Source organism: Sciurus vulgaris, assembly GCF_902686455.1.
Source record: "Sciurus vulgaris genome assembly, chromosome: 3".
In the NCBI taxonomy this organism is placed as follows: domain Eukaryota; kingdom Metazoa; phylum Chordata; class Mammalia; order Rodentia; family Sciuridae; genus Sciurus; species Sciurus vulgaris.
Genome location: NC_136463.1, coordinates 6,095,391 through 6,109,625, shown reverse-complemented (window position 1 = coordinate 6,109,625; position 14,235 = coordinate 6,095,391). Strand labels below are relative to the sequence as shown.

At 47.0% G+C, this 14,235-nt stretch overlaps 1 protein-coding gene across 1 annotated transcript in view; it reads left to right on the top strand.

Moving 5' to 3' along the window:
• NUP85 (nucleoporin 85) overlaps window positions 1-14,235 on the top strand; it is a 30,848-nt gene that overhangs the window by 16,186 nt on the left and 427 nt on the right. Inside the window, exons 7-18 of the mRNA XM_079135383.1 lie at window positions 1,141-1,262; window positions 2,520-2,654; window positions 2,755-2,877; window positions 3,102-3,233; window positions 3,442-3,548; window positions 9,695-9,778; window positions 9,916-9,981; window positions 10,151-10,302; window positions 11,099-11,216; window positions 11,318-11,418; window positions 13,563-13,714; window positions 14,069-14,170. Of these exons, the coding sequence (XP_078991509.1) occupies window positions 1,141-1,262; window positions 2,520-2,654; window positions 2,755-2,877; window positions 3,102-3,233; window positions 3,442-3,548; window positions 9,695-9,778; window positions 9,916-9,981; window positions 10,151-10,302; window positions 11,099-11,216; window positions 11,318-11,418; window positions 13,563-13,714; window positions 14,069-14,170 (1,394 nt within the window). The remainder of the gene's footprint in view (window positions 1-1,140; window positions 1,263-2,519; window positions 2,655-2,754; window positions 2,878-3,101; window positions 3,234-3,441; window positions 3,549-9,694; window positions 9,779-9,915; window positions 9,982-10,150; window positions 10,303-11,098; window positions 11,217-11,317; window positions 11,419-13,562; window positions 13,715-14,068; window positions 14,171-14,235) is intronic.

Genomic DNA, 14,235 nt, shown 5'->3' with positions numbered 1-14,235 from the left:
ATCCCAGCCACTTCAGAGGCTGAGGCAGCAGGACTGCAATTTTGAGGCCAGCCTAGGTATCTTAGTGAGACCTGGACTCAAAATAAAAGCAAAAAGGACTGGAGATGTAGTTCAGTGGTAGAGCATCCCTGGGTTCAGTCCCTGGTGCACCACCCCATGTACTTAATAAACAAATTTTCAAATTGTGCATTAAAGGGGTGGTTAGTATTTGTTATGGACAGGTCAAGCTTAGTTTTAAAGATATGAAGAGGGGTTAGATGGTGACAGTCAAAGTTGCTTTGAGAATTTGACAACTAATGATTGGGTCAGGGCAACCCCATATCTGATCCATCTCTACTTGGGATTATTCTTTTTTCTTTTTTGTGTGCTGGAATTTGAACCCAGAGCCTCACATGATAGACAAGTGTTCTACCACTAAGCTATGCCCCCAGCCTTATTGTGTTGATCTTGAATTATGTTGTGTAGTGCCCTGGCTTGAATGTGCACTCTGGAGGTGTGGCAGGCTAGTTTCATTTCTTGTAATGGTTTCTGTTTGCTAGATTCATATATGAGTATTAACCTCTGTGCAGTGTAGCATTTCATTCATTCTGCTGTTGACACACTGAGCAACCTGAAATTTAAAAATTAGTTGTTCAGATACCTACTTTCTAGTAGGTTTTGAGGAGCCTATGATTTTACAACATTGCAGGTAACATCTAGTCAGTACTGGTCCCTAAATGACCATTAACTAGGTAGCCATTAGGTTTTTTTTTTTTTTTTTTGGTGGTGCTGGGGATTGAACCCAGGGCCTTGTGCATGTTAGGCAAGCACTCTACCAACTGAGCCATATCCCCAGCCCCTGCCATTAGATTTTTGTGAAGAATCTGGCTGTGCGGTGATGAGGTCTGCATCCCAGCTTCAACCCTTTCCAGGATTCAGTGAAGGATGAAGCTGCCTGGCACAGGGAGGATTTTGTAAAAGTCTCACTTAATTTTTCTGAGCACAGCACTTGATGTGGGGCCACGTGTGCCTGCTTAGGAAGGATAACTCCCTCCTAGAACATCATCTTGTCTGCTTTCACATTCTCCCTACTTTGGGTAAAATAGAACTTGCTGCAGATGAAGTGAGCTTTTTGTGTGTGATGAGACTCTCTCCTCCCAGCTGGCCCTCTCCTCCTCCATCTCCTCGACTGGGTGAGACTCCACGTGTGCGAGGTGGACAGTTTGTCGGCAGACGTTCTGGGCAGTGAGAACCCAAGTAAGCACGAGAGCTTCTGGAACTTGGTAAGGACCTTGTACAGGTCTCCCCTTCCTCCCTGCTTGCATGCTGCTGCCCCAGGGTCAGGTTTAGTGATTCTGAGGTTACCCCCAGGCTCCGGGAGCCTGGTTCCTCAGGTCTGATCATGGGGACACATATCTTTTCTTCCCTACTCTAAGGCAACACTTAAAACAAAACTTTATAGACATTTTAGTGGAAAAGGCCTTATATTTCTTTGTGGATCTAAGGAAGAGAAGACAGGAAATCAGACAAAACCAGCTGATACCCCAGCTCCTTTTATTTTTTGTTTTGAGACAGGGTCTTGTTAAGTTGCTGAGGCTGTCTTTGAACTTACGATTCTTGTGCCTCAGTCTCCTGAGTCACTGGGATTATAGGCGTGCGCCACTGTGCTCAACTGCACTTGGGTTTTGAATGGTGGGGAAAGTGCCTGAGTATTGAGTTGGGGGCTGTAAGTAAATTTTAATGAGAGAGTAAATTCACAAGTAGGGAATCTGGATAATGAGGACCTGCTATATTTATTCCAAGTATGTGTATGTACATAAATGTACTTGAATTGAAATTTCTTTCTTTTTTTGGTGGTGCTGGGGACTGAACCTGTAGTCTTGCACATGCTAGTTAAGTGCTATACCACTGAGCTACCTCTCCAGCCCTATTTTTTATTCTGACACAGGGCTTGCCCAGGTTGGCCTTGAACCTAAGATCCTCCTGCCTCAGACTCCAGGGTAGCTGGGATTATAGGTGTGCACCACCAAGCCTGGCTTTGAGATGAAATTTTTATGAATCAATGTTTTATTTGATTTACATTTTCTGTTATTTTTTAATGTTGCTCAGAACCTATAATGGGCTATAACTGGCAGTTTGATAAACATGGTCAGGCGTAAGACTATGAGACTGGTGTGATAGATGGCTTCTGAAGAGCCATCCATGGAACTGGGTGCAGTGACGCACACCTGTAATCTCAGCAGCTCAGGAGGCTGAGATAGGAGGATCCCATGTTTGAGGCCAACCTCAGTAACTTAGGGATACCCTGTCTCAAAATCTAAAAAAAAAAGGGTTGGGGATGTGGCTCGGGTGGAGCACCCCTGAGATTCAATCTCCTTAATACCCTGCCCCTCCACCCCCCAATCCCCCCAAAAAAAAGAAAGGAATAAAGAAAAGGAAAAGAAAGAAGTCATCCGTGGAACAGAGAACTGCCTGAGGAGTCATAAAACCTTACAGGATCAGGCCTGGGCCATTACTCATGGTCCTGCATCTCCCTGCAGGTGACCGTCTTGGTGCTGCAGGGGCGGCTAGATGAGGCCCGACAGATGCTGTCCAAGGAGGCAGATGCCAGCCCCTCCTCTGCAGGCATGTGTCGCATCCTGGGGGACCTGATGAGGACAATGCCTATTCTCAGTGTATGTGGAACTCACCTTGCTTGCTGGGTCACAGACGCTGTGGGTGATTCTTGAAACAAAGCGTTGGTGGCTTAGCATCTCATGCTCGTCTTCCCTTTAGCCTGGCAACACCCAGACGCTGACTGAGCTGGAGCTGAAGTGGCAGCACTGGCGCGAGGAGTGTGAGCGGCACCTGCAGGATGGCACGTTTGCCTCCAGCCCCCGCCTGGAGTCGCTCTGCAAGGTCTGGGGGAAGCACTTGGGTTGGGTCCTGATGGCCTTCCCTGGGGCTGTGGCATCCCTTCGAGCCACAGCAGAAGCTGGCTTCTTGGACAGGGCTGTCCCTCGCTGTGCTGGGAAGAAGGGACTTTTGATTTCTAGTTGAAAGCTTGGGGCCCAGCTGAGATGAGCAAATCCGTTGAGAAGCTGCCTCAGGGGAGGCTGAGCTCAGGGGATTTTTCTCCTCAGATCATGCTGGGGGATGAGGCCGCCTTGCTAGAGCAGAAGGAACTTCTGAGTAACTGGTACCATTTCCTAGTGACTCGGCTTCTGTACTCTCATCCCACAGTAAAACCCATTGACCTGCACTTCTATGCCCAGGTGAGTGAGCTTTTCATGGAGAGGCAGCGGTCCTGGGGTCTCCTTGTGCATCTTTGTGTTGAACTTCCCCAGGAATAGGAAGGCTCTTTCAGTCCTTTTTGAAGGAACCCATCATCCCCCTCCAGGGGTCCCTGTATAGCAGTTCTGACTGTTCCCCTAAATCTCTGCTTCCATGCTGGGGATTGAGTGGGTCATCACCTTTCCACAGTCCAGCCTAGACATGTTTCTGGGAGGTGAGAGCAGCCCAGAGCCCCTGGACAACATCTTGATGGCAGCCTTTGAGTTTGACATCCACCAAGTGATCAAGGAATGCAGGTAGGACCCTCCACTCCCACCACTTTAACTTTGTTTTTCTTTTTTGGGGTGGCACTGGGACTTGGACTCAGGAGTGCTGTACCACAAGGTACATGCCCAGCACTTTTATTTTTTTGTATTGGGGGTTAGGAGAGCCTAACTGCTGAGTCTCACATCCCCAGCCCGGGTGTTTTTTTTTTTTTTTTTTCTTTGAGACAGGGTCTCACTGAGTTGCTTATGGCCTTGCTGAGTTGTTAAGGCTGACCTTGAACTTGTGATCCTCCCACCTCTGCCTCCTGAGTTGCTGGGATTACAGGCATGCACCACCACATGCAGCTTTTTCTTTAAATTTTATTTTAAGAGACAATCTAGCTAAGTTGCTGAGACTGGCCTCAAACTTGGGCTCCCACTGCCTCATCTTCTTCTGTTGCTAGGATTACAGGTGTGTGCCACCACAGGGTCTTGATCGGTTGCCCAGACTGGCATTAAACTTGAGATCCTCTTGCCTCAGCCTTTCAAGTAGCTAGGATTTTATGCATGCACCACCACAGACGGCCATTTTAACCATTTTTAGGTATGCAATTCAGTGGTATTATGTGTATTAACAGTACTGTATTCTGTCACCACCAGCCATCTCTAGAACATTCTGTTTCTTCTTTACCCTTCCTTCTAGAGAACAGCTGCCTTAGTTTGTGCTGCCATAACAGAATACCTGAGTGGGTAATTTATACAGAAGAGAAATTATTTTCTCACAATTTTGGAGACTGGGGAGTCTAAAATAAAGGCACTGGCAGATCTGGTGTCTTATGAGGACTGCTCTCTGCACAGTGGCACCTTGAATGCTGTGGAGAGAGAAGCATTGTGTTCTCACATGGTAGAAAGTGGAAGGGAATAAACCTCCTTCAGCAAGCCCCTTTGTAAGCTCATGGCCTAACCACCTATTGAGGCCCCACCATTTTGTTTTTGGTACTGGGGATTGAATTTAGAAGTATGCTACCTCTGAGCTATGTATCCTTTTTTTTTTTTTTTTTTTTTTTTTTTGAGACAAGGTCTTTCTGAGTTGCCCCAATTGGCCTCAAACCTATGATCCTCCTGCCTTAGCCTCCATAGTTGCTGGGATTACAGGTGTGTGCCTTAATAAGACTCTTACATTGGCAGTGCCTGAAATTTGGAAGAGACACATGTCCCAGCTCCCTTTTTTGGCCAAATGCAGGTAGATAATAGCTTCTCTCTGGATGAATTTGGGGACTTCCCTGAGGCTTAAGGGCTATAGTATTTGTAACTGTTTCCATTTCTGGAATGTTAATTTAAAATAACATTATAGGTAATGATTTTGATATTTAAAATCTAGATAAAACAAGCCTGGTTCTTGGCATCTACTGAGCATACAATCCCATTGCAGGAGAGCATTTTCCAACAGTCTCATTCTAGTTAGGGGTGTTAAACTAATGGGCTCAGGGCTGAGATTTCCAGTCTTTTCCCCAAAATGGTGTCCCATCACCATTTTGCCTCTAGTGAGACAGAAAAGAGAGGGTCAAACATAATGAATAGAAGGAAGACTTTCCAGAAGTCTCATATATAGTAAGTCAGTAAGCACCTACCCTTCCTGGAGGGTGGGTGTTGCACTGAAGCTTGCTGTGAAGGGAGGAAGCTGGAAGTGGTATCAGTAGGCCTTGTTCAGTACCAAGCTCACTGACCTCAACTGATTTGTTTTAGTAGATGTGGACAGTGGGAAGGGTTTCCCTCTGCCACATACTTTTCTTGTTTTGGACAAAAAAAAGCCAGGGCTTCACAAAAATGATATATGAGAAAAGAAAAATGAGTTTTGTGTCAGTATTGTTTTCATCGGTGATGCTGGTGTGGGGCGTGTGTATGTAGTCATTCTAGCTTCAGAAGACACACATGTATTCGCACAAGCACACACCTCCTTATCTGTCCTCACGGGTGTCTGTTCCAGCAGTTCTAAGCCATAGGTCTTCCCACATCTGCTCTCTCAGCAGTGAGTCCCACCAGGGCTTCCTTCATAAGCCAGATCCGGAATTTTAGGAACAAAACAGATTTGAGCAGACCAAGGGTCTTAGAAGCAGGGACTGTAGATAGGGAGAACACCCTGCTATTCCTAGTGACAGAAGAAAGAGGAAGTGGAAGGGAGAGCAGTGGATTTTCTGAATCACCTAGTCATGGCAGTTGCGTTGAAGGTGTGGTTAGGCTTGCAGCCCTGTCAGGGCGCCTCTGCCTCACGAGCGCCACAGGATCCAAGGGCTCTGGCCGTACATCTCAGTGTTTGCCTGTGTCCCAGCAGGAAGCTAACCCTGTTCACTATGAACAAGGAACTGAAAAGAACTCCTCAGACCTTGCAGGATGTAGTGTCTTCAGACAATAGTGGAGTTTTAGAAAGACACCTCCTGGATGGGCAATGATTGAGTTAGGTCCTGTGAACACTCAGTTTCCCATGGGCTCACTTGGTCAGACCCAGGAGCAGTTTCCCAGAAAGTGTCTTTATGGAGTGGTTGGTGGTCTGGGAAGCCTTGTTGCTTGGGGTACTATGTCAGCTGGTTCATGACTGCTCCATGATAGGCAGATGAGGGGAATCCTTTTTAAAAGGGCTAGAAGGGAGGTTTCCTGGTGGGCATCTGGTTACCCCATGTCAACTGCCAGACCCTTGGGGACAGAATGTGTAGTGAGAGGTCCTGAATCAGAGGCCTTGGTTTCTCAGGCCCTGCTGAGGGCCATGGGTTTGTTATCAGCACCTGTGTAGCCACACTTGCCTGTTATCCCAGAGTTGGAAGGCCATGTCAGGTGACCTCTGAAGTTTAGCTTCCTCCCTGCCTGCCTACAGCCTGGGGAGATGTGCCAGTTCCGTGCTTTCTGGTAAAAGGAAGTGGAACTGGCACGCACTTAAAATGAGTTAGCCCAGATGTTTGTAGCTTCTTGCTGCCCTTCAGGTTCTCCAGAAATATTCAAACAAGAGGCAGTGGGACTTCTTTCAAAAAGCAAGATGTGCAGCAAAAAACCAATGTCTGCTGAATCTGGATTCTGGATTTGTTTTGGCCCAGCTTGTAACCTTGGATGTAGGGTGCAGCAGTAATTCAGACTCACACCCATTTCCAGAAGAGCAGGTCTGCAGGGCTGGGTCAGGCAGAGGGAGTGACAGCCATGGATACTGTAAAGCCACCAGAAAGCACGACGAGTTAGAGCCAGGTGGCAGTGGCCTCATTGTGGGTCGCACTGTCATTGAGGTCACAGTTGCCTCCTCAAGATCCTCATCTTCACTGCAGGTGTTCTTCTGCCTCTGCAGTTCTGTTTCCAGCAGCTGTTCTGGTGCTTTTCCTTAAGTGTCGCCCATCTGGACACCAGGCTATCCACCTGCCCTGCACAGAAGCTGCAGTCTTAGAGATATCCAGTGTGTGTGTGAGGAGGTCTCAGCTGTAGCTGTGTCACTGTCTGGCCCTTCATGGAGGTGGATGGCCTCAGTGAACACTTTGTTTGGAATTGGTTACTTTAGCCCTGCTGTTAGTTTGCCTGAGGCCTTCAGTAGTCGCCGACCTCCTGCCATGGTGGCTGCTGTGAACCTTAAAGGAAATATCATGTAGCCTTTTGTTCTGTTTTTAGGTGGCATTTGAGCAGACTGGAGCATGACTTGGCTCCTCAGCTCTGTGGTCTCCCACAGCCTCCTGCTGGCCTCTGGACGTAATCGTCAACTAGCAGTCTGGGAGGCAGCTGCTGTTCCCGGCGGCTAGGGGATCTTCCCCCTTGCTGCCCAGTTACCTCCACTCCCCTCCCCACTTTTTAAAATTTGGTGTTGGGGGAACCCAGGACTACTAAATCAACCACTGAACTACACCCGCAACCTGCTTTTTTTTTTTTTGGTTTGGTTTGCTTTTTTGAGAACAGGTCTTGCTGTGTTGCTCAAGCTGGTCTCAAATTCATAGTCTTCCTGCCTCATCCTCCTGAGCTTGCATCTGCATTTTAACAAACATGCAATCCCCAGTATATCTAAGTGTGAGAAATACTGGTTGAACATATCTTTAGAATTAAGATTTTTATGCTGGGCATGGTGGCATACAGGGAGGCTGAGGCAGGAATATCGCCAAGTTAGAGGCCCTAAACAACTTAGTGAGACCTTGTCTCAAAATATCAATCGGGCTGGGGATGTAGCTCAGTAGTTAAGTGCCCCTGGGTTAAATCCACAGTACAAAAGAAAAACCAAAAAAGAAATTTGTGTATGTGTGGTGCAGGGGATGAACCCAGTGCTTCACACATGCTAGGTAAGTGCTCTACTGCCAGGCTACATTGTCAGCCCTTTTGATTTTGAGGCAGGTTCTTGCTAAGTTGCCCTGAGTAGTCTTGGACTAGAGATCCTGCCTCAGCCTGCCAAGCAGTTGGGGTTATAGGTTTGCCCTACCACCACAAGAGGCCAGACATGGTTTTTTTTTTTTTTTTTTTATAATGCTGTGGATCCAACCTAAGGCCTTTCACACGCTAGGCCAGTGCTCTGCCACTGGGTTACATCCCCAGGCTTGAGTGAGACATGATGTTTTGATCTTCATGGACATTTGTAATGTGCAGTGTTTATGGCAGTCAAATTAATTAGCATATCTGTCACCTCATATAGTTGCCCTTTAGGTATGTGTGTGTGATAAGACAACTTGAAATCTCTCAACAAATTTTATATTTATTTATTTATTTACTTACCTATTTATTTATTTATTTGGGGGTACTGGGGATTGAACCCAGGGGTGTTTTACCATTGAGCCACATCCATAGCCTGTTAATATTTTAATCTCAAGACAGGGTCTCACTAAGTTGTTGAGGCTGTCTTTGAACTTGCTATCCTCTGGCCTCAGGTTCCTGAGCTGCTGTGATTATAGGCATTGCCATGTGCCTGGATCAACAGCTTATTTGTGGGGGTTGGGTACCAGAGATTGAACTCAGGGGCACTCAACCACTGAGCCACATCTCCAGCCCCATTTTGTATTTTATTTAGAGACAGGGTCTCACTGAGTTGCTTAGTGCCTCGCCTTTGCTGAGGCTGGCTTTGAACTCACAATCCTCCTGCCTCAGCCTTCTGAGTCGCTAGGATTACAGGCGTGCACCACTATTGGTATTTTAACAAAGTTAAAATATTCATATTTTAACAAAATAAAATATTCATCTTTTAACAAAGTTTGACCAACATCTCCACATTTCCCACATCCTCTAGAACCCTTGGCAGTCCATTCTATTCTGTCCTTCTGTGATGTTTTTAGATAGTACATATACGTGAAATCATGCAGCGTTTGTCTTTCTATGACTGGCTTATTTCACTTAGCTCAAAGTCCTTCGGGTTCATCCATGTTGTCACAAGTGACAGAAGTTCCTTCTTTTTTTAAGGCTATATAATATTTGTATGTACATATGTGGAAACCTGTCTATCAGTCGATCTCTCTCTCTTATATCTCCTTTATCCATTCATCCATCAGTGGATGTGTTTGTGTGTCTTGACTATTGAGAATAAGGCCAAAATGTGGATGGGAGTGCAAATACCTCTTTTGAGGTAGTGAGTTCCTTTGGATATATTTCCAGAAATGGAATTTGGTAGTTTATTTTTGTTTTGTTACCAGGGATTGAACCCAAGGGTGCTTAACCACTGAACCATGTCATCTGGTTGTTTTATTAATGTTTTGAGGAAACTCTGTAATGTCTTTCCTAAAGGCTGTACCAATTTCCACTTCTAGCAGTAATGTGCAAGGATTCCCTTTTCTCAGTTCCTACTGGGGATGAGCTCAGGTTGCTCTACCATTGAGCTACATCCCCAGTTCTTTTATTTTGAGATGTTTCCCTAAGTTGCTGAAACTGGCCTCGAATTCATGATCCTCCTGCCTCAGCCTCTACAATTGCTGGGATGAGAGGCTGGTGCCATTGCACCCGCTCTATCTTTTGCCTTTTTTTTTTTTTTGCAGTGCTGGGGATTGAACCCGGTGCCTTGTGCATGCGAGGCAGGTATTCTACCAACTGAGCCACATCCCCAGCCCTCTTCTGACTTTTTTATAACAGCCATCCCAACAGATGGGAGGTGACATCCCCTCATCCTTTTGAAGCTCAGGATGTGTGGGGCCCTGTTCATACCCAACTCATGTGGGTCGTGGCCTCTCCCTGACATCTTGCCTTGGTGTCTAAATCTGCAGCATCGCCTTGAGCAACTGGTGGTTTGTGGCCCACCTGACAGACCTGCTGGATCACTGTAGGCTTCTCCAGGCGCATAACCTCTAGTAAGTAAGCTTAACACTGCAAACCTTTTCTTGCCACAACCAGGTTTTCAAGGGTAGTAGACTGAAGGCCTGGAAGGGAGGTTGGGGTCCAAGTGGAGCAGGCTTGGAATATGGTCTTGTGTTATGTCTTATTCCAGTTTTGGCTCCAACATGAGAGAATTCCTCCTGCTGGAATATGCCTCGGGACTGTTTGCTCATCACAGGTAAGGCCTCGCAGGGATGTACTGTCCAGCACGTCAGTGACAGTGGCTCTCGGATTCTTCTGACTCCCTGGGGGTTGCAGAGGATTGGGGAGATGAGCCTTCACCTCCAGACACCAGATCTACAGGGCAGCCCCTGGACTCACCAGATCCTCTCCTTGGACCTTTGCAGTCTTTGGCAGCTAGGGGTGGATTACTTTGACTATTGCCCTGAACTGGGCAGAGTTTCCTTGGAGCTGCACATTGAGCGAATCCCTCTCAACACAGAGCGGAAAGCCCTCAAGGTACTGCGGATTTGTGAGCAGCGCCAGATGACTGAACAGGGTGAGTTGGCCATGCTCCCAACTTAACCCTCTGGGATGTTTGGCACCCTGAGGCCAAACTCTGCTGATGTCACAGCAGCTTCCTCATCAGTCACATGGGAGAGAGGTAGGGGGGCAATAGGTGGCAAGACAGTACTATTATTAGGGAGAGACAGAAGGGCTAGGGGGTCCCCTGGGACCTGAAGAAAGCTAGCACTTAGCCTTTTAATAAAGACCTTGGCCCACTTCTCAGACTCTAGGAGCTCAGGCCTAGGGTCAGCACTATCTCCTGTCCGGGCTGCTTCCAGCTAGGCCAGGGTCAGCTGGAAAAGGGCCCAGTGGGGAAATGGTAGTGGTACAGAAGCCTTTCACAGCTCAGCAGGAGCACAGGGAGAGGGTTGAATGTGAGCATATCTGCCCTCTTCCCCCACCTGAGTGATAAAAACCTGCCTTACTCCTCTTCCCAGAGGAACCTGTACATTTATGACCATCTCTGAAAGCACAAAGGAAGATAGGTTTTTAGGCATCTGGATAGATAATGGAGGGGCTGGCATGTGGCAAGGAACAAATATCTTTTTGCCACCCCTGTAAACATGGCCACGCATAAAGCAAATCCCATAGAGTGTGTCTTTCAATATACTGTTAACAAAGCAAGGACATCACTAATAAACACAAAAGCGTTTTGTTGTTATGACCTGCCTATGTTTGGGACTCAGAGGCTTTGGGTTGCAGTGATGCTGTAGGAAAACCTGGTGCTGCAGAGCTCCAGAATGGATAACGGGGTGCAAGTCTTCACTTTTGTCTTTTCCCCTGCAAAGTCCGCAGCATCTGTAAGATCTTAGCTATGAAGGCTGTCCGCAACAACCGCCTAGGCTCTGCCCTCTCTTGGAGCATCCGTGCCAAAGATGCTGCCTTTGCCACCCTTGTGTCAGACAGGTGGGTGCAGCTGGTGCTGGCTCCCAGGAATTGTTTGGGAGGCTGAAGTTTGAGGGGGGTGGGACTGGAACTGCTGCTCTGATCTCTGGTTGGTGTTGCAGGTTCCTCAGGGACTACTGTGAGCGAGGTTGCTTTTCTGACTTGGACCTCATTGACAATCTGGGGCCAGCCATGATGCTCAGTGATCGACTGACATTTCTGGGTGAGTCTCTTGGGTTCTGTCCCCTGGGTAAAAGTGGACACCTGTGCAGATTGGAGGGATTGTTTCAGATTACTCCAGGTGTTTCTCTCTTGGTAAGCCCATACAGCAAACCACACAGACCTCTATGTGCTAGATTCTGCAGAGTTTTTAGTTATCATTTTATTTTCTAGCAATTTCAAAGTTAAAAGTTGCAAAAGTAGTATGAGGAATGTGGCCCTTCCATGTACACATCTTCTAGATTCAGCAATTATCTTTTTATCATTCTTTCTTGCTTGATCAATTCTTTCAGGACCAGTTCGAGAGTAAGCTGGAGATACTGTACCCCTTTCTCCATAAATACTTCAGTGTGTAAGAATAATAGTTATCAAAAACAGGAAACCTGCAGGCATGGTGATATGTGCCTGTAATCTAGCTTCTTAAGATGCTGAGGCAGGAAGATGGCAAGTTGGAGGCCAGCTTGGGCAGTTTAGTCACAGCATGTCTCAAAATAAAAAATAAAAAGAGATGTGGCTCAGTGGTAAAGCACCCCTGTTCTCCAGTACCATTAAAGGCGGGGCAGGTAGGCTGGAGATATAGCTCAGTGTGTAGAGTTCTTGCCTCACATGCACAAGGCCCTGAGTTCAATCCCCAGCACCACAAAAAGGGGTGGGGGAGGATATCCATTATTGATACAGTATTCTGATCTAATCAACAATCCACATTCTGATTGCATTCAGTTGTCCCATTAATGTGCTTAGTCGTATTCAGGTTCATGAAATTTAACTGCCATGTTTCTGTAGTGCCCTTTTTTTTTTTTTTTTTTTTTAAGCAGAGGGGATTGAACCTCAAGTGACATGCATACTGAGCAGGCACTTTAACACCAAATTCCACTCCAAACCCTTAGTGCTTCTCTTTTTTGGTAACATATGGGTCTCGCTATTTTGTTCAGGCTGGCCCAAAAACTCCTGGGCTCAAGTGACTCTTCTGTCTTAGCCTGAGTAGCTGGGATTACAGGTGCGCTCCGTCATGCCTGATCTCTGTGTGCTTTTGTGTGTGTGGTATTTGGGGATTGAACTCAGGTCCTTGCACATGTTAGACCAGTGCTATATCACTGAGCTATATCCCCATATTTTTTTGGTACTCAGGATTGAACCCAGAGGCACTTCACCACTAAGCCACATCCTGATCCCTTTTTAATTTTTTGAGACAGGGTCTCACTAAGCTGCTCAGGCCAGCCTTGAACTTCTGATCTGCGTCCCAAGTCTCTGGGGTTACAGACATGTGCCACCCAGCTTCTTTGTGCTTCTTCATCTTCATCTCTCTTTTTTGGTGTGTGTGGGGGCACTGGGTATTGAGTCCAGGAGCACTTCACACTGAACTATATCCCCAGTGCTTTAAAAAATTTCTTTTTTGTGATAGGGTTTTGCTGGGTTGCTGGGGCTGACCTCTGACTTGTGGTTCTGCTGTCAGCCTTCTGAGTAACTGGGACTACAGGAGTGCCTCACTGCGCCCAGCTTCATCTTAATATTTTTGAAGACTCAGGCCCACCCCTTGTATAATGTCCTCGGTTTGTGTTTATCAGATTTTTCCTCATGATTAGATTCAGTGGTGTTTGAGGCAGGAATGCCACTGAGATGTTGTAAATGGTGTCAGCTCCCTTACTGTTGGTGGTGTTCTGAGCATGTGGCTAACGTAGAGTTGGCTGGGTGGCTCCCGTGACATACTCTTCCCCTTTGAGTTAGTGATTGGTGGGGAGATGCTTTGGGTGAGTTGAACGTTGTCCTCCTCACCACACTTCTGTCTTCAGAGATTGTTGCTCCTGTGTATTAGCTGGTGTCTTACCGTAAAGAAGTGTTCCCTCCTGTTTATTCTTTAACCTGTAGGACTGCAGATGTGTGGAGTGTTTATCTGTTGTAATCCAGGACTCTCGACTTATTTTGATACCTGACAGTCTCCCACATTTGGCTCTTGGAAACTCTTCAAAGCCTGTGTTTTGGAACTTCTGGGTTTATCATTGGTCTGTGAGTTTAGAGACAGCTCTGGAAACTTCTCCCTACTCTGTGGAGTGGTGCCTCTCCTTTGAGGCCAGAGTGATCTACATATGTGTCACCTGGGTGCTAACTAGGGGAGCTTGCGGGTAACCTGGTGCTCCCTCCTCCCTATAGGAAAATACCGAGAGTTCCACCGACTATATGGGGAGAAGCGCTTTGGAGATGCCGCATCTCTCCTGCTGTCTCTGATGACTTCCCAGATCGCGCCCCGATCTTTCTGGATGACTCTGCTCACAGATGCCCTCCCACTTTTGGAACAGAAACAGGTAAGGCTTGAGCTCCTTCTGCCTTTTATAATTCCTGACAGCTTAGTTCTGTAGTTATTGCCCATACTCATGCTTCTCCAAAGTAGTTGTTTGCCTGCATATTCTCCCCAAGCACCCATGCTACAAATACAATATTCACTCCAGAAAAAACTACTTTGAGATGACTACAGCTATTCACTAACAGTTCTCTGCCCAGGGCCTGACTAGAGGGCTTAGAGGGCTGAAAATCTGACTCGGAAGCTGCTGCGTCCTCCCAGGCTCCACATCCAAAGCACTTCTCTCAAAGTCATGGAGGGTGAACTTTCTCTGGCCTTGGCTGGAGAGCAGCTAAGTGAAGCATCTTCTCTCTCCCAGGTGATTTTCTCAGCTGAACAAACATATGAGCTGATGCGATGCCTGGAGGACTTGACCTCAGGGAAGCCAGAGCGTGCAGACCCTGATGCCCAGCGACTGCAGGTCAGTTTAGCTTCCAGGTCGATGGTTCCACAGTGAAGATGGGAAATAGCTGCCTGGCGTTCCCT